General features: G+C 36.0%; 3 protein-coding genes across 12 annotated transcripts in view; 1 reads left to right on the forward strand and 2 right to left on the reverse strand.

The window, feature by feature from the left end:
• Nucleotides 1–906: 906 nt before the first annotated feature.
• Nucleotides 907–4,073, forward strand: LOC115998379. Of its 3 annotated transcripts, none has more exons than XM_031237950.1 (5): nucleotides 907–1,316; nucleotides 1,866–2,002; nucleotides 2,531–2,585; nucleotides 2,685–2,823; nucleotides 3,020–4,073. In XM_031237950.1, the coding sequence occupies exons 1-5, from the start codon at nucleotides 1,252–1,254 to the stop codon at nucleotides 3,104–3,106; spliced, it is 483 nt and encodes a 160-aa protein (XP_031093810.1). In that variant the 5' UTR covers nucleotides 907–1,251; the 3' UTR covers nucleotides 3,107–4,073. The 3 variants fall into 3 exon arrangements, with proteins under 3 accessions (XP_031093810.1, XP_031093808.1, XP_031093809.1); XM_031237948.1 differs by having other exon boundaries at nucleotides 922–1,316; nucleotides 1,918–2,002; XM_031237949.1 differs by having other exon boundaries at nucleotides 928–1,316; nucleotides 1,921–2,002.
• Nucleotides 2,973–18,136, reverse strand: part of LOC115998375 (DNA mismatch repair protein MLH3) — a 19,369-nt gene continuing 4,205 nt past the window's right edge. The window contains exons 1-26 of one of the 8 annotated variants that reach the window (XM_031237940.1): nucleotides 12,237–12,507; nucleotides 12,034–12,159; nucleotides 11,462–11,513; nucleotides 11,245–11,292; nucleotides 10,733–10,887; nucleotides 10,594–10,651; nucleotides 10,451–10,508; nucleotides 10,249–10,341; nucleotides 9,998–10,163; nucleotides 9,894–9,909; nucleotides 9,603–9,799; nucleotides 9,179–9,248; nucleotides 7,882–8,766; nucleotides 7,330–7,800; nucleotides 7,194–7,263; nucleotides 7,007–7,077; nucleotides 6,235–6,308; nucleotides 5,930–6,127; nucleotides 5,595–5,639; nucleotides 5,475–5,528; nucleotides 5,267–5,373; nucleotides 4,997–5,045; nucleotides 4,335–4,394; nucleotides 4,146–4,218; nucleotides 3,777–3,862; nucleotides 2,973–3,623 (exon numbers count right to left, since the gene is read on the reverse strand). In XM_031237940.1, coding sequence (XP_031093800.1) covers nucleotides 3,450–3,623; nucleotides 3,777–3,862; nucleotides 4,146–4,218; nucleotides 4,335–4,394; nucleotides 4,997–5,045; nucleotides 5,267–5,373; nucleotides 5,475–5,528; nucleotides 5,595–5,639; nucleotides 5,930–6,127; nucleotides 6,235–6,308; nucleotides 7,007–7,077; nucleotides 7,194–7,263; nucleotides 7,330–7,800; nucleotides 7,882–8,766; nucleotides 9,179–9,248; nucleotides 9,603–9,799; nucleotides 9,894–9,909; nucleotides 9,998–10,163; nucleotides 10,249–10,341; nucleotides 10,451–10,508; nucleotides 10,594–10,651; nucleotides 10,733–10,887; nucleotides 11,245–11,292; nucleotides 11,462–11,513; nucleotides 12,034–12,159 — 3,456 coding nt within the window. In that variant the 5' untranslated portion in view covers nucleotides 12,237–12,507 and the 3' untranslated portion in view covers nucleotides 2,973–3,449. Of the gene's footprint in view, nucleotides 3,624–3,776; nucleotides 3,863–4,145; nucleotides 4,219–4,334; nucleotides 4,395–4,996; nucleotides 5,046–5,266; nucleotides 5,374–5,474; nucleotides 5,529–5,594; nucleotides 5,640–5,929; nucleotides 6,128–6,234; nucleotides 6,309–7,006; nucleotides 7,078–7,193; nucleotides 7,264–7,329; nucleotides 8,767–9,178; nucleotides 9,249–9,602; nucleotides 9,800–9,865; nucleotides 9,910–9,997; nucleotides 10,164–10,248; nucleotides 10,342–10,450; nucleotides 10,509–10,593; nucleotides 10,888–11,244; nucleotides 11,293–11,461; nucleotides 11,514–12,033; nucleotides 12,160–12,236; nucleotides 12,508–18,136 lie in introns of those variants that run through there. The other 7 variants (XM_031237938.1, XM_031237939.1, XM_031237942.1 and 4 more) reach the window with 7 other exon arrangements.
• On the reverse strand, nucleotides 13,201–14,972 carry LOC115998378 (amino acid transporter AVT3B-like). The gene has a single exon (XM_031237947.1). The coding sequence runs from the start codon at nucleotides 14,689–14,691 to the stop codon at nucleotides 13,411–13,413; it is 1,281 nt and encodes a 426-aa protein (XP_031093807.1). The 5' UTR covers nucleotides 14,692–14,972; the 3' UTR covers nucleotides 13,201–13,410.

An 18,136-nucleotide genomic window follows, 5' to 3' on the forward strand; every position in this document is an offset into this window, starting at 1 on the left:
CCTTCCCCCCCCCCCCCCCCCCCAAATACAACCAGTTTCAACTTATTGAAACTAGCTAGTGAGAACCATCATCCTCGGTGCATAATGCATCCACTTGACCACTTGTCCATAATAAATCTAACAAAACATTATGGAAGTTTTTGCAAGTTGTAGCTAACACTTGCAGCCTGATTCTGACTAATGAACAACTGAGCCTGCATCTTCTTGACTAGACCTTACATAGGTCCCTGCTTGTTGGAAGAAAAATATCACTGATTGCACTCCACTCTTTTGTTTGTAGGATGAAGACAACAAGTTTAACATCAAATATCACACCAATATCTTGTGTTGAAATATTAGTAGTTGGCACGATAAAATACTACTTCTGCTCCTAACTTTTATCCACTCTCATAACATTTTGACGTTGACATTATTTTTGGGACCCACAGAGTGAAGATAACTACGGAGTACTAAACAATTGTCATATCAAAGAGTGAAATATTTAGTACATGTAATAGAACTCAATCTAATTGGTCCAATCTAATAAATATGATGTTTTAACTTCAAGGGTATGTATATTGCGGCGACTACTCGGATCATGATAATGAATACTGAGTATTAGTTAACTGCAAAAGCCTTCTTCTTCTTCTTCTTCTTCTTATTATTATTATTATTATTATAAACCTTTTATTATATAGTTTTGTTACTCTATGATGTACCAAAAAAATAAATATATTTTTTTTGAGTTCCAAAAAAATAAATATATAATTACATTATGATTCATACAAATTAGTTAGAATATTTAATTTCAACTTTTAGATTGATGATTGAGACATTGAGTGGAGTATGCTTACTGTATTATGAGTTTGATTTTTATCAGTATCTTCTCAGTTGAGTTCGTGACGCATGATCTTCTTAGTATAATTAACTTATTAATTAAAGTGAGGTTTACTCAGCACTATCACTTGTTAAAAAAAAAAAAACTTAATTTCGCATTTAAGAATGGCCTAAAATAAAAAATAGAATGTAAATCAAAATTCAAACCTGGTATACAGCCCATCAACGCATTGGATTCGGATAATCCATCGGGCTATATTCGGGTGTTCAACTATACTGTGAAAAGAAGCTCTGAATCGTCTTCGCTATGGTCTGATTTGCAGAGAATGGAAGGAGGGAGTAGCAGTATAGCGACCGGGAGATACAGATACGTACACGATGTTAGTAAGGGTCCGCCGGAAGCCATAGACGTCCACCATCTCATGCTTCAAAGAAATGCTTCATCAAAGGCTTCGATTCTACTCCTCTTCTTTCTTCTTCCCTGCTCGCTACTCCTGCAGGTAGATGCACACTTCTATTAATTTCAACAAATTTACTGCTCCTGTTTAATTGCGCTTATATGGTTTATTGTTCAACATTGTTAATTAGTCTCTGCTTTTTTTTTTTTTTGAAAACAATTAGTCTCTGCTTAATTGTGCTTGTAGGGTTAAAAGGATTGTGGTTTATTGTGTCCTATTGATTTTGCATATATTTGATTGCTTATAATTGTGTTACCTATGCAAAGTATTTTGCATCCTAAGCTGCTAAGTTAAAGGCTGTTGAACACTTGAACATCTTGGGAAAGGGAAAATTGTAATTTATGCCCTTCCATAATATGTCTATTATGAATGTGATTCCTGAATTATTAGAGGTTTAAATGTTTCTCCTCAATTTTTAAAACGGTACATGTATTGCCCCTTCCGGAACGGACTGGGTTTAAAACGGATATTAATAATTCAGGAGTCACATTGATAATTGACATATTCTGGAGGGGCGTAAATTACAAATTTTCCAATGAGAAATTAGTGTTCTAAAGCAATTTCACCCCCTTTTTTTTTGCTTGAATTTAGCAATGTAATCACAAATGTTGTGTCTGAGGTGATGCATATGTGTGTGTGGCACCAGGCGAGATCGATTGGTGTTCTACTTTGGAGCTTGCCTGTAATGGCGGTAGTTGTCAGGATGTATCTAAGGCGGGTTGTGAGAGGTGAGTAGATAAATCTTTGAATTTGATACAGTTTCCTTTATGGGTTTGAGGATAATATGCAATTTGTCTTTATAGTGTATTTTACTTCCTTGTACTTGTTTTTCTCAGCATTGCTTGGTTATGAACTATGGAGGGTTAAATGTGATGCCAAGTCTTTTAACAAAGTGTAGTTGCAAGTCTAATTGGCGTACTTTTCAAATAGTTGCGAATCCATGATTGCACTTCAATTTAAACTTTGCTTGGCAGTTTTTTAAAGCAATTGTGTGTCATGAGAGTGCGTTCTTGTTCTGATGGTTGAAAATATTTTGATAGTTTCCATAAGAACTGAATAGGTTATGGGGGCGCACATATCATGTATTCAATATTCATATGCATTTGACACGATCAAACTAGTTCCCCTTGATTTGATTTTTCCATTCGATTGCTATAGTACAGGAAAAGGATTCTTGTAGTCATTGGAATGTCTTAGTTGCCATTTTTTTTAGTATAATTTTTCCTCATGTTCTGGTTTCACATTTGTAATAACAGAGTCTGTAATAATTTTGCCTGGTTTTGGAGTTCAGCTTGAGACTCAATACCGAAGGTACTTTCTGGTTCTATCATGAATATGAAACCTCTCGTTTTGTGTTGGTTGAGCACGTTTTCTGTCATGGTAATGGCTGATTCAGTACTTCTTTAACAGTGGGAGAATCACTCGTCGCTTTGTTGCTTCCAGCAAGATCTTGAAACCGGTCCTGAATGAATGTGTGACCCCTGTTACTTGTTACTGGAGCCTGTCTCTGATCATTCATGGAGAAGAGCAGCTTCTTGTCGTTTTCAAGGTAAAACATTTCTGATCTTTCACATATCCTAGTGAAAGTTCACTTGCGACCCTTACTAGTCAATACGAAGAAGAGTAAAACAGATCTTCTGCAATATGAGTTGCACTTACTGTACTTTGAATTCAATACGAAGAAGAGTAAAACAGATCTTCTGCAATATGAGTTGCACTTACTGTACTTTGAATTCAATTCACAGGAATTGCGCCCTCCAGTTAAAACTTTGGTTCCCATCTGGAAGGCTTTATGTGCTTCCATTGAATGTGGAGAACACATACATGAATGAATGATCTCTCTCCATGCTGATTTAGTGATTTGTACACTGCAGCTAACAGATTCTTTGATACATGAAAGAAGTGAAGAGAACTCAACTTTAGTGATTCTTTTGAAACCAAAACTAGGTTATCACATATCATTTTTTCTATACTATATCTATGTTGTGTATGCCTCTGTTGTCCACACAAGAGGGGGGTAGAAAGCCTCAATGATATTCTGGGATGCAAAGCAGTTGCTTTCGACGGGTAAATCCAGATAGAACAGCCCAGATTTCATGGCTCTGATAATCAACCAACTCCCAATTGAGTGGGTGATATGCAGTTGAATAGAGACAGCTTTCCATTTGACGATCATTAATGTGTAGCAGAGCTCAATCGCTGTGCAGTTCGCTGTAAACTAATTTCATGACGACGCAAACCATGCCATGACTCACATGAACTGCTGCTCCATGATGTAATCTTTGCTATCTGCTCGCTTAAGGCATCGAGATTGACAAGTGGGACAGTTGTTGGTCGACCATGAGCACACTGAGGCACAAACTTGGCAGTGTTAGGAAATCAGATGTGTTATTACTATGCTGATTTGTCTTAGATGGGTTAAAACATATATAGTGCTTTCAAAGGCCGTTTTTCTATAGATTTCGTCGAGAGAATATTACTGAGATTTCATCTTTTACTCACTTGAAAACATAGTGAAGTCTGCTTTAGCTCTTCAACAATGAGGGAGCACTCTGAAGGCAATAAAGCGTCTCCAAACATAATTGCACCTGCATTTGGGATACCATGAACAGGGTGAGAAGTGAAACAATCATTATACCACAGTTCATCTTGTAATGTGGACCACTGATATACAAGTTCATTTTTAGTATACTAATGTACGTTATTTGAAAGTTCATTTTTAGTGTACTGAAGGTTCAATTTTTAGATATTAGCTAAAAATGCACATTTATAAGTGTTCCACATTATAATTTACCGAAATGAAATGATTCAAATTGTTTAAAGATTGATTCATAATCTCCATTTTGGTTCTAAAGTTTAAGCAGACAATACCCCTGCAAGCTTTGTTGTTCAGAACCCTATGCACTGATGGCGGTACTGTCGACGATCCATCTGTATCAGCAAGCTGCACACCACAATGGAGATGAATGAAACATATTCAAAGAGAAGAACAATGTAGCCCCTAAACAAGAATGAACATGCTCCTAACAAAATGCAAGAGCTGCCAGCTGGTGAACAAACCTGCTGAAGAAATTCTAAAAGATCCACATCGGACAAATTAACACCTAAAATACATGGTACCTGTATTTTACAAAAGAACAAACAGATTCATTTAACACTGCCACCACCATTATTCCCGCAAAAAGTAACTATCCAATAAAAAATGGCATGAACCACATGACACAATTAGGGGAAATAGGAACCCCATATTTGCCAAAAAGCGGGTATTATAATTAACAAATGAGATGTAAATTGGAACACCATGAATTGATGCTTCAAGATTAAATATTCGCAACTGCCCTAGAATTAATAACATATTTAAGCTTGCAAAAGATTTTGAACCTTCTTCAACAAAGATCCAACAAAAAGTAAAAAAGAAAGCTTGACTATGCAGTGCCAAAAATTCCAAAAAATTTTAAGCCTGACTGCATCTATAGAGCACCCTTACCACCTTTTTAATAATATTAATGAGGATATAAAAGAATACAAATCTATGTGCAAATGGGAAATACACAAGCTACCAAGAGTTTATTGTTAAACCAGGTAACCGGCCCAGTCCCTCTAAACAATCAATGGAACATAAAAATAGAAACAAAAGGTGATCTAAGAGATCTAGTTCAGTCAGACATGTAATTAGTAATGTGGAAGAGGAAGCTGATTGTATAAAAAAATGTCAAGTGTACCGCAAGAAGTGTGGCAATAGCCTGCTGCTTATGCATAATATTCAGATCCCTGCAGGGGAAAAAAGATAAGAGGTAACGAAGAAAATATCACACCAAATACATTATTAGTAATACTAGATATTCAGGAATATTATGAATAGGGACTAAAAGGAGACATTTAATATTTTAACTTAAATGCAACTTCCTTTTAATGATATAATGTCAAACACAATAAAATAAACAAATCAGATGGGTACTTGTTGACCCCAGATCCAGGAAGCCAAGAACTACCTTGTAAAAGATCTTGAACCCTGACTATGAACATTGCAGATCCAACCCCAATTTTGAATTTGTTCAGCATAATCATGTAGCAATTGAAAGCCAATTTCAGGCATGAACTGTCATTTTACATTCAAAACAATTTTATTAAATATCCTATTATATGGCTTCACAAATCCATGTCAAACTTGTGGGAACCTTAACTTATAAATGTACCTACCAGTTCTTGCTCACTATCAAGATAGTTTGTTCTCCTCAGTTCCCCAGATAGGACCTATAGGGTTTTGCTTGTAAGTCAGTGAAAATGTCACATTAAATAGTTCAAATATAACACCAATACCTTCCGTCGCAGTTCTTCAAGACGAATCCTCTCATCTGCAGCGTGCTGTAGAAAATACCAAAATTACACAACTAAACAAACCAAAAGTGTCACTATCACTCCTTGTGCATGTAAAATAGTTCAAAGTTCTGCATGCCAATATGGGGGATCTTAAAATGCACCAAAAATGTTACAATGTTGTGGCCTCAAAAAATGTTAGTGTGTCGTGAGAATCACAACCAGAGGACTGAAAGCAAGGAAAAACTAACACTAGGAAGATATGTAAAAACCAAATGTGCATGAGTGAGATCCTCAAAGAAAAAGGCCAGAAGTAATTTGAAAAGCATCTTGCACACCTGGTCAATCAAAGCAAGTGTTCTGCTGGCCACAATGGGAATAAATTTCTTATCAACTTGTTGGAGAACTTTGGCACTCTCCAAGCAGTTTTTGTCCAAGGAACGAGGGATTAATGAATCTCCAGCAAGGTGCAAGATGCCAGAAGCTATATCAAGTATAGCATCCTGATTCTTAGGATGAAGTAATCTACTTCCACTCTGTGTAATGGAGATATTATGTTACAAAATCCATAACTGAAACAGTGCACATTATGATACATAATGGTAATGCAGAAAATCATAGTGAAATTTATAAGGGACAGAACTGTAAGATGCGGATGGCTGTTCTGCCATTTTTCTCCAGAATCTAGAGGATCTTGAATCTCCTTTGGTATGAACTCTGAAAGTGATATGTAACTTGGGTTAGTTGTAGAGTTAATTCCAGCAATGGTCCTCCGACTATGTTGATTTTCCAAAATTAGTCCCCGACTTTTAATTTGGACAATTTAGGTCCCTTGACTTTCAAATTCTTTCCAATGTTGGTCCTTCCGTCAAATTTTGGTTAAGTTGAGGTCAAATGAAGGGGTAAAATTGTCCGTTCACCTGTTTAGTGTATTATTACTCTTATTTCTCCTATCCTATACGCTGTATATATGAATATAATTTCAGTCGAAGTCTCAATCGAAGCCATATAATCTCAGTTGATGTCTCTTCGACTGATATTATATTCATATATATAGCCTATAGGACAGAAGAAATACGAGTATACAAGTGAACGGACAATTTTAACCCTTCATTTGACCTCAATTTAACCAAAATTTGACGAAAGGACCAACATTGGAAAGAATTTGAAAGTCAAGGGACCTAAATTGTCCAAATTAAAAGTCGGGGACTAATTTTGGAAAATCAACATAGTCGGAGGACCATTGCTGGAATTAACTCTTAGTTGTATACTACTGAAGAATCAAAAGAAAATATCACATACTTTTCCAGACAGTAAATATATAAAAGGTGCCAGGATTCCCTGGAAAATATAAAATGTGCTCCTCTAGGAAATGAAAATGGTATGATCTTCACAGCTAAGAATAAAAGCTTCACCTTCAAAGGAATCAATGTTGCACTTGTTGTTGCCTTTCCCCTTATCACCTTTCATGATCCTCACATCAGGTCTGCAATGAAAAATAAGAATAAAAACACAAGTCCAATGTTATGGCAGCATGGAGTTGCATAGTTGATCCAAAACTGTTCAAATAAGATGCAAAAAATATTTAAAAGAAACTATTACATGTCATCTGAGAATGAACTATTCACACCGTTTACTTCTGAAGGGAGTATTTGCTTCATGTTGTTTGATCCTGCACATTAATGATGGTAATTAGTGTTGGAATCATTCATTTCTACATTGATGACTACAAATTTACCTGGAAAACCAGGGCAATGATGGACGGTCTGCAGATTAACCTTTCCTGTTGTCATTGTCAAGGAATCACTCAAGGCAAGGAACTTCTTCCTGCCTCTGTAAAGTGGAGGAGCTGAATTGCTTCTTCTACCTCTCCTAGAGGGATCAAACATTTTACTTAGATTTCTAGGATGGACCCTTGTGCATGAGTCGCAATCAAAACCAATGGAAGAGGCGTGGTGCCTTGAAGTAGAGCAATTTGTAATACCATCTTCACCCCAAGTGTTTATGCAATCAGTAAAAATATTGAAACTATTTGGAGAGAACACATCCTTCTGATTATGATCTTGGAAGTCAGTACTTAGTTCCATTGGAGAGAAAGGATCATACAGATCATGTTCTTGGAAGTCACTACTGTTCTCCTTGGAACCACCACAATCATTGACATCAGAGGAAAGTGTCTTAGAGCTTGAAAAGAAGCACTCCTCTTTTCCTGGATCAATTGAGATTTTGTCGATGTCATATCTCCAATTCTTTCTTTCTTTGTTGGCCAAATAATCATATCTCACATTACCTTTATACTCAAGACAAGTTGCAACCAAATCTTCACTAATGGTGTGAGCTATGTTTTTGAATGGTATCCCAGTCAAATAATTTGATGGCACAGGAGATGAAATGCAACTATCAGAATAAAGGCAAGAATTAGATCTTTGAAATGGCTTGATGACGTCAGGTAAAAAGAGCCCCTCTTCATAAGAAAGCTCAGGGTTCAATGATGAATTTACTGAATCTCCAAGCAACAAATTTAGCTGGTGTTGTACATCATGTTGTATAGTAGTCTTGGAAAAGCTCAGAACATCTGCTTGTTCATTGTCCCATACATTCCTTGGACTCATAACTTTGTTAATATTATTAACTTCTTCAACAACCCTATCATCAGCTCTAAATGCATTTTGCTTGGAGTGATCCTCAATTTTAAACTCAAGTCCTTCATCAGAAGCAAGAGATGTTTCACCAGGTTCCAGTCTTCTGTGTAAAAAACAACTCTGAAGAAAGGGTTTTCTTACATCCTCGTCGACATCTGAATTGTCATCAAGTTGAGGAGACTTATTAAATTTCATATGGTCTGTAAGTAACCTATTTGTGCCAACACCAATCTTGGGAGATTCACTCTTCCATCCTGAACTAAAAGTATAGTTCAATTGTTTGTTGGATCTATTTAGACCAAGAAGATCATTGTCCCCATAAGAGAACACATTATGGGGCAATGGAGATAGACCACTGCTGCATTCAAGGCTTATTACTACTCCGCAATGTGATGGAGATTCATTCTCTCTGCTGGGGTGGAAATTATTGCACTCTTCAGTTACCTTCTTTGATTGTGGAGAAGTCCCCTGAGAACCCATAGAATTCAAGGCCCTACGCCTCTTTTTCCCAATTTCACATTTCACAGACAAATCTGAGAAGAGCAGTGCAAAGGAAGGAATTAGGAGAAAAATACTTTCAGCCTATGTTAAACAAAACCACAGACAACCATATTATTTTCCTAAGCTTTATTGTGAAGGTGTATGTAAAGTCTCCCCATGTTGGCTTGGATGTATTGAAGTATTGAAGCCAGATTATGATAAGACCACTAAACCAATTGTTGACCCTTAGAGAAATGTTAGTTAGAATCCTCTTAATGCATGTGAAATGTACTTTTTAACTGAAATATGCATGTCTTTGACTGGCACATTAGATATCAAAATAAAAACGACAATAATAATCATGATATGAAAACAAAATGCAAAGGGGTCAAAATATTAAATACCACATAAAATAAAAATAAAGAGGTGCTGGATGATATATTAATTATTGCTATTGTCTCTTACCAGCAGATTTACTTCCACTCCAGAGACATCCAACAGCATCCCCAATGAAAGTAAGCACAGAGTCCCAATCCTTCAATACAAGTATATATAAGAAAAGAAACAAATCCGTATTAAAGGTGAGACCAATAGTGGTAATTGGTAAACATTTTTAATTTTATTTTACTCTTCTAATACAGATTATTTTGAATGTTAGTTTTTGTGCATTCAGATTCTTGAAGTGCAAGCCTGCTTTTGTGTTGAAGACACTGAAGATTCAAGAATGAGGTGGAGAAAATTGAATGAAACAGAAATGTAAGAGAAAAGGAGTATGCTTTCCTTCCGAGAAAGCATAGGAGAATTATTCAATGTTAAAGATATTACCATGTATATACAGAAATGCAAACACAAACATGCATTTGCTCACGATTGGCAAGTAAAATTTTACCTTAAACTCCACAGAGGTCTTTGATGGTTCAAATGTCAGATCATAGCAAGATTTTGGGCAGTTTAGGTTCAAAATGAATGCTGGACATATCTGGGATCTACTCTGCTTCTCACTTTGGGAACCAATGTTAAAGCTTGCTGCCAAATTATTTAGCATTTTATGTATTGGTCCTTTACAAATAAATCTTGAATTGATATCTGCATTAGTGGATGTCAATAAAAACAAACAGAAAATTTAGCTGTCCAAAAACAGTCTTTGCCCACCAGGAACCATACATATAGAAAGGGATACAGACATATTGAAAGGCCTGCAAATTAAGCAAAAATTAATTAGAGAAAGATATGGAAAACTAGAAACCACAACCAACATACTGTATGTTTACCAAACCACTATACCTTCCATGAAAAACTATCAGGGGTGCCAGAAATATACCCAGAAAGCTTGAATCCACCACCAGCAACATTCAATTCTTCAAGAGAACTGGAAGCCTCAATCCCAAAAACTTTTGCTAGTAGTGGCAATGAAGAAGGAAAGGGACATGTGTGGAGCAGCTCTTCTTCACTGCATACCAATAAATAGAATGAAAAACATAAACAGAGAGGAGGTATCTATGAGTTAGCAGGTAGCAGGTGAAGCAAGGGAAGACCTTTCAATATCAACTACTTTGAAAGAGACATTGGGATGAAGAAGTGCAATTCTTAGCACACACTCTTTAACTACATGTATGACTTTCTTTGGGCTGCCAGTTTATATATGAAAAATACAACCATATCAAGTTAGTCTACAGCTGTAGAAGAACATTAATCATTCCACAACGCAAGAAATTTGGTCAAAAGTAAGAGTGGTACTTGGATAGCATATGCTTCCTTCGGACTGGTTGGTTGTAAAATAAATCACGCACAGTGACTGAAAAAAGTATACAGTCAATAAACTTTTTTGTTAAGAAAACAAATTAATTATATTGTCAATGGAAAAGGTTAGACAAGTTTACCTGTTGTGCCTACATCTTGTCTATCATCACTAATTCCAAGATACAAACACTTGTGGCCCTGTGAAAATTACAAAGATACGAGGGCAGCAGTTACATGTAACAAAATTCATATTAACTGAAATAAGTTTAGAATACCTACCTTCAAAACCTTGCGATATCCATTTGGCCTCCCATGAGCTTTTGTAACAATTTCCACCAAAGAGACATCAGTAATGGAGCTTAAAGCCTCCCCACGGTAGCCAAAGCTTAAAGGAACGGAGTTCATATCATCCAAGGGGTCGTATTTTGATGTTGCTGATACATCAATAGTATGTGTATCAATTATAAGCAAAATTCAATTATGCTCCTAGAGACTGAAAGTTATAACCTGTGATTTTAGTTTAAAGATGTTTGAACCAGTTTTCTGAAATGTATTAGAAAATTAGAAAAACCTAAAAGTTTGTGCAGAGGATCTAGCCTACATTTTTTAATTGATTGGCCTCGTCCAAAATGATGTGAATTCATAAGTTTAAAAATATAATTATTAGTGACATGCTGGCCATGAATCAGCAAACAGCTACTGTATCATCAATATGATCATTGTATTTGAAGAATAACACTGGAGGGCAAAACAAAAGCAAAATATCTATAAAAAATGTCAAACACCCTTACCATATTTTTCTCCCAGCAGCTCCAACCCATCTCGGGAAACACCATATCCTACAACAGTTTATATTTGAAAAATGATGTCAGAAACAAGAAGTTGAACTTTTACAAAATGTTTGAAGAAACATATTCATAGAAATACATACATACAAATGTATGTAAATATAGACCCCCACGCCCCTCTCAAAAAAAAGAAAAAACAGTCTAGCACATACGGACATACCATTGTCTACCACTTTAACATAGCAGGTCCCAACACCCACAGCAACGGAAACCTGGCAGATCAACTGGGATTAAGCCCTTACAACTGAAAGAGCAGAGAGCAAACAGGTGCACTAAAACAAAATCAAATATGAATTGATTAAATAAATAAAGCATACAAGTATTGGAATCAGCTGTTCTCCAATTTGAGAAAGTTACATGCTGAATTCTAGAACATAAATTATAATAACATGTACACTGGAAATATCAAATATGCCAGTAAGTTATCTCACAAATTGCAATTAGTTCCCAATATCAGAACAGAAAACTTCCAACCTAATGGAAAAATGTGTAACTTGGACAAAAATCACAAACTACAGGGTAGAGGAACCTCAAGTAACCCCTATACAGAACATCGCAACAGCATTTCTCTAGTTTTTTAATAGTCAAATACACTGTTTTGCAGCCTATTATAAAGCACAAATATTCACAGTTTTGGAATATTAAACATATCTTCCATCCAAGTTCATTAAGTTCGAGGACATTTACATACAGCATTCCAATTTTGCTGCCCCCAAAAGAGTAATATACTACCTTGTTAGCACCAGCATCGAGGCTGTTATACACCAACTCCTCCACGACCCTTGTCAAGTCATACAGGACGATTCCAGAACGGATCGAGCTGTGAACAGCCTCAGGTAACTTCGCAATGCTCCTCATCTGCACAAAACAGACATTTAATCATACAACGAAGCAAAAGGAGGATGCTACATGTAGAAAATGAGTGATGCACATACGGAGAATGGAAATTGATATCATTGGCCGACTAAATACTCTCAGAAATGAGAGGTAACGGAAAAGGAACGCCGGGGAAATTGAATTAGGGTTTAGCGTTTCAATCGGACACGGAAGATTAATTGGGAATTTTTCGGCACTGAAGTGTTGTAGAGTGCGCTTGCTTCGGTGAGAATTCGAAAGTGGGAAGAAGAAGGCGGCAGTCTCAGATATGGCGCCCAACTTATATATCTCTGCGATCAGAGACTTCCACGTGGAACGAAGCATAATTACCATAATATCCTCCTTTTGTTTTTTTTTTTTTTTTTTGTTTTGTTGTTTTTTTTTTGAAAAAAAAAAAAAGAAAAAAGAGACAAATAAGCCTTTAAATTTTATTTAAAAAAAATAGAAATCAGATATTTAAACTTAAAAATGGTATAAGTAAACGCATTAACATGTTATGTAGTTTTTTTGTTAGGAATAAGTGTAATTAGATTTTGATGATACAAAATATAAATTTTTATTTGTAATAAGCAATCTATACAAGAAGAAGAAGGAATTTCGGAAGGTAAAGAAGAAGTGCTACAGTGTATCTCATAAGGTGACTACTACAGTAGTGACTCGCTGCTATAGTACTTGAGATGTACTATAGCCTACAGTTGCTGCTATAGTACTTGAGATGTACTATAGCCTACCGTACTAGTGCTACAATAACAACAAAAAATCACTCAGCTAAAAGTGACTCGATAAGAGGTAAACTAATAAGAAGTTTATGTTCTTCGAGTTTGATTTTCTATCTTCGATTCTTCGAAAGACCAAACCAATTTAGATACATTATTATTGCAATAGGAAAGACCGAACTAGTTTTATACGTGCATGATAATGTCCTCTGGTACACGAAAACTCTCAAAGTTAAAGCGTTTTTGCGTTACCCGTTTGTGCTACTTTTCAAGACTATGGTGATGGTTAGAGAGTAAGAAATGCAAATTTAAGAGAAAGAAATCCCAATAAAGAACTGCATTCAAGACAAACAAGTAACAACCAAGTGATGATAACCACACTACAATAAAGTCCAAGCCTCCTAGTAGTAAATAAATGGACTTGGCTTGCAAGAATAAAGACACAAAACTATGTGGTAGTAATCTACATTTCCACAAGACTATATGTGAAGGAAAGCCAGTTGTTGTTACTAAAGCCCTAAGCCTTGACAGCAAAGATCTCCATGATAGAAGAAAAAGTCCCATAGGCTGCAAAACAGATGCCCATCACAATGAGAGCTCCATCACTGGCCAATCCAAGAAGGCTAAGCTCATCCTTGAACACAATGAGGTGAAACAATGAAGGCAACACAAAGCCTAGCAAAATGCACACACTGCTGCCCACAAGTGACAAGAAATCGGCAAAGTTAGGCACCAGGAGGGCGACCAGGCTAACCGAGAGCACCCCGGCCCATCTCAGCCACAGGGAATACCTTCCCTCACAGAACCTTCTTTCCAAGACCTCGTAAACCGGGTTCATCATTAGTGGGAACGTGAAGAACAGGTTGATGCATAAGCCGATTTGGACGAGACAGCTAAGCAGGCCCTGGCCAAGGTTGGTGGTGATTATGTCCTTGGTTTCATCACCAAATGCAAAGTAGCCCAAAACCCCAAACCCTCCATACATCAGAGAAATTAGGGCCATTGAGAGACCCAAGACCTTCCCAAACTTAGCCTTGTCCCTCATCTCTGATTCTAAAGGCAGGACCATTCCAACCCCTTCAAAAGCATACACTGCAACCCCAAGACCATAAAAGAACACACTGAACCCACCAAAGGCCTGCAGAACAGGCCTGGTTTGAAGGTACATTAGCACATCCTCCACCATCACCACACCCATGGCTCCCAAGTCCACAACATCAGCAAAGATGCTCAAGGGGGCTAAATGGGTGAGTGTGGGGATTGAATTCAGACCTAATTGGAAAGGAAAACAGCCCCAGATATACACAATTTTGGGGGAAATCCCCAAGATTCTGGGGTCAGGGTTTGACACAGTAGCATAATTAAATATGTAAGCTAAAGTGTTTGATATAAAAATCATGTAGCTGACACAAAAACCAGCTTGGGAGAGAACAATCATGGCATCAACAGCAAACCTCCCAACTCCCCCACACACAGCAAAGCCCAAATCACCAAAAGATGAGAGCTTTAAGGCCTTGGGATGGGATTCAAGCTTCCTCCTTGAATGGATTAGCAGCATCATACAGTAGTAAGTCAAGGCTGACACAGAGAACACCATGAGAACACCCATCACCCACCCTGTTCTCTTGAAGGTGTAAGGAAGGCCAAGCACACCGGCCCCTACTATGGCTATGAAAACATTGGCAAAAGTCTTGAATGAAGAAGAGAGGCGCTTGTGATCTGAAAGGAGTGGGGTGTCTTCTCTGGGGATTTGGAGGACATAGGAGGATGAACTCGCTTCATCTTTGTCAAAACCCATGGTATCCTATAATCCTAATTTTTTGGTCTTAGAAACCCTATAAAAAACAGGAAACCCAATTGAGGCAGCTTCTCTGAATCTCTGAATCTCTGGATAGGGAATTATGGATCAAGAAAAGAAGAAACACTAAATCAAATCAACTGATAAACTTTTTGCTATCTTTGTTGATCAAATTTGGTTCAGAGAATGAGAAGAAAGAAAGGGGATTAGAGAAGAAATGGCAGAGATAAACGTGTGGAAAATAGAGGCGTGGTGGTGGGGGTGAAGTGAGGAGGCGTAAGGCCATTTTATTGTTGGACGGAGATGGCGCAAGTTGAATGCACCTCTGCAGCCTCGCAGGAAGCCAAGAGGCACAAGACTCTTTTTTTTTTTCTTTTTTTTTTTTTTTTAATAAATGCAATTGGAATATAAAACACGACAAAAGAAAATTTTAGAAAAATAAGATTGAAAATGACATGTTGACATTGACCTATAAAAGATGTTTAATTGTTTAGGTATGGCTTTTCATATTTTATGTTTATTTCGATAAAGAAAATCGCAATCGCTATTCAAATATGTGTAATAGATCAATTTTTTTCGATCAAGAGAGTGTTAATAGTGATTAAACTCACAACCTCTATTACAATGCAGTTTTATTCGATCAAGAGGTTCTTAACAATATTTGTTCATAACTACTCTCGCCTCTATTGAGGCTTGAACTGCTTATAAAGTAACTTGATGTCATTAGACAACAAAGTTTTTGGCATATTTATTTAGCCTACACTTTATTATCTCGTAGAGTTTTAAGCTTTATGGTATGTGTTGGGGCATGTACTGTAGTCAACAGTCTATGTGTGAATGTAAATCGGGACACCGGGTGCCACTAGACCACAAGATCTTTGGCACATGTCTTTGATTTATGAAAATACTAAATGAATGAATATAATACAAATTATTTTCCCTATTTATATCATTTTCAACACAACTCATTCTTGGCCATCTACCTAAAAAATCACAACGACAATTCTCTCTCTCTCTCGTGTATTTTGTTTTATTTTATTGTACCAACTTTATAAGAAATAAAATATTCTTTTTTTTTATGGTTTAATATTCTTTATATATATATAAACCATTAAATATAATATTCTTACAATACTGAATATAATCATATATCCCCTCACGGCCCTCACCCTCCAATTGTAAATAAAATAATTTTACTAAAATTGAGTATATTCAAATATTCAATTTATATATGGATCCAAAACCATCTCGAGAATTCGAGAAAAGTACATACGGAGTAGTAGTACCCACCCAAAAAAAAAAAAAAAAAAAAAACAACCTAATTTGTCCAAATTCAATGTTGGTGAGAGGTCTTATCCATGTGGATACCTAAAAATGACAAAATCTTAAAGAGAAATTAATAAATCATCATCATTACTTTATAGAAACTGCAAATATACACTAAACTATGCATTGCATATCAAGTGAATAAAACACAATTATTATATTAAAAGATCACGAATTTTATTGTTACAATCTCTTGATTAAATCCGTTACACATGGTCGAATATAATTTAACGAATAAACACGGGTTGTTATGCCGTGATCCCAGGTCCACCTTGCAAGGTGGACCTGGGTCTACATTCACATACACTATACTCTACATTCACAATTTGTAAACTCCACATTCACACATTACAGGATTATATGTTTAGTAACTATACTCTACATTCACATACACTATACTCTACATTCACAATTTGTAAACTCCGCATTCACACATTCAAAACTCTATATTCACATGTCCTATACTCCACATTCACAACTTGAGAACTCCACATTCACACATTACAGAGCTACAAGTTGCTAGAACTTCTTAACTCTATTACAGATTCACACATGCATAACTCTACATTCACGATTTCTATACTCCATATTCACAATTTGAAACCTCCACATTCACACATTTCTAGGCAACTCTACATTCACACAATCATAAATCTACATTCACGATTTCTATACTTTACATTCACGCTTTGAAACCTTTACATTCACATAATTTTGGACAATTCTATATTCAGCAATATGTTTACTAATTTAAAAAAAAAAAAAAAAAAAAAAAAGAAGACAAAAACGACATAGTTTGGACCCAGGTCCACCAAAAGGTGGACCTGGGTCCCCAACATAATTTGCCATAAAACACCGTACTCCCCTATTAAACGTTCAACTAACCCATTTCATCAATTGAATTAATTCTAAGGCCCTCCTCAATAGTAATGGGATTTTAAGGGGATTTTGCAGGTATGATTAGGAGATAGAAGATGAGGGGAGGAAAAAAAAAAGAAAAAAAAAGAAAACAAAAAAAAAAATTTAAAAATATATATTCACGCGCCCACCTGGGCGCGAGTTCCGCAGCCTCACACACGCGTGAGGCACAGAAGCATTAAATGTGGGGCCCACCATAACTCTGCAAAATCTCCAAATTGCAGGGAAAAAATTTCACATTAAAGGACAACTTCCCATTTGTTTGAGTGAATTTGTTTCCTTAATATTTGTGCCAAAATTGGCTAATGGGAACGCCCTAAAGTGTTCTATTGGATCTTTAAAAGTTTAGACACTAATAATTTATTTATTTATTATTTTTTAATAAAAAAAAAAAAAAAAAAAAAAAAACAACCTAATTTGTCCAAATTCAATGTTGGTGAGAGGTCTTATCCATGTGGATACCTAAAAATGACAAAATCTTAAAGAGAAATTAATAAATCATCATCATTACTTTATAGAAACTGCAAATATACACTAAACTATGCATTGCATATCAAGTGAATAAAACACAATTATTATATTAAAAGATCACGAATTTTATTGTTACAATCTCTTGATTAAATCCGTTACACATGGTCGAATATAATTTAACGAATAAACACGGGTTGTTATGCCGTGATCCCAGGTCCACCTTGCAAGGTGGACCTGGGTCTACATTCACATACACTATACTCTACATTCACAATTTGTAAACTCCACATTCACACATTACAGGATTATATGTTTAGTAACTATACTCTACATTCACATACACTATACTCTACATTCACAATTTGTAAACTCCGCATTCACACATTCAAAACTCTATATTCACATGTCCTATACTCCACATTCACAACTTGAGAACTCCACATTCACACATTACAGAGCTACAAGTTGCTAGAACTTCTTAACTCTATTACAGATTCACACATGCATAACTCTACATTCACGATTTCTATACTCCATATTCACAATTTGAAACCTCCACATTCACACATTTCTAGGCAACTCTACATTCACACAATCATAAATCTACATTCACGATTTCTATACTTTACATTCACGCTTTGAAACCTTTACATTCACATAATTTTGGACAATTCTATATTCAGCAATATGTTTACTAATTTAAAAAAAAAAAAAAAAAAAAAAAAAAAAA

Source organism: Ipomoea triloba, chromosome 12, assembly GCF_003576645.1.
Source record: "Ipomoea triloba cultivar NCNSP0323 chromosome 12, ASM357664v1".
Lineage (NCBI taxonomy): Eukaryota > Viridiplantae > Streptophyta > Magnoliopsida > Solanales > Convolvulaceae > Ipomoea > Ipomoea triloba.

Bases quoted from the DNA above. Each gene is read 5' to 3' on its own strand.
- LOC115998379 (XM_031237948.1), top strand. From the start codon at position 1,143: ATGGAAGGAGGGAGTAGCAGTATAGCGACCGGGAGATACAGATACGTA. The intron at 2,003-2,530 runs GTGAGTAGATAA...TTGTAATAACAG, and splicing joins TCTAAGGCGGGTTGTGAGAG to AGTCTGTAATAATTTTGCCT. The intron at 2,824-3,019 runs GTAAAACATTTC...TTCAATTCACAG, and splicing joins AGCTTCTTGTCGTTTTCAAG to GAATTGCGCCCTCCAGTTAA.
- LOC115998378 (XM_031237947.1), bottom strand. From the start codon at position 14,691: ATGGGTTTTGACAAAGATGAAGCGAGTTCATCCTCCTATGTCCTCCAA.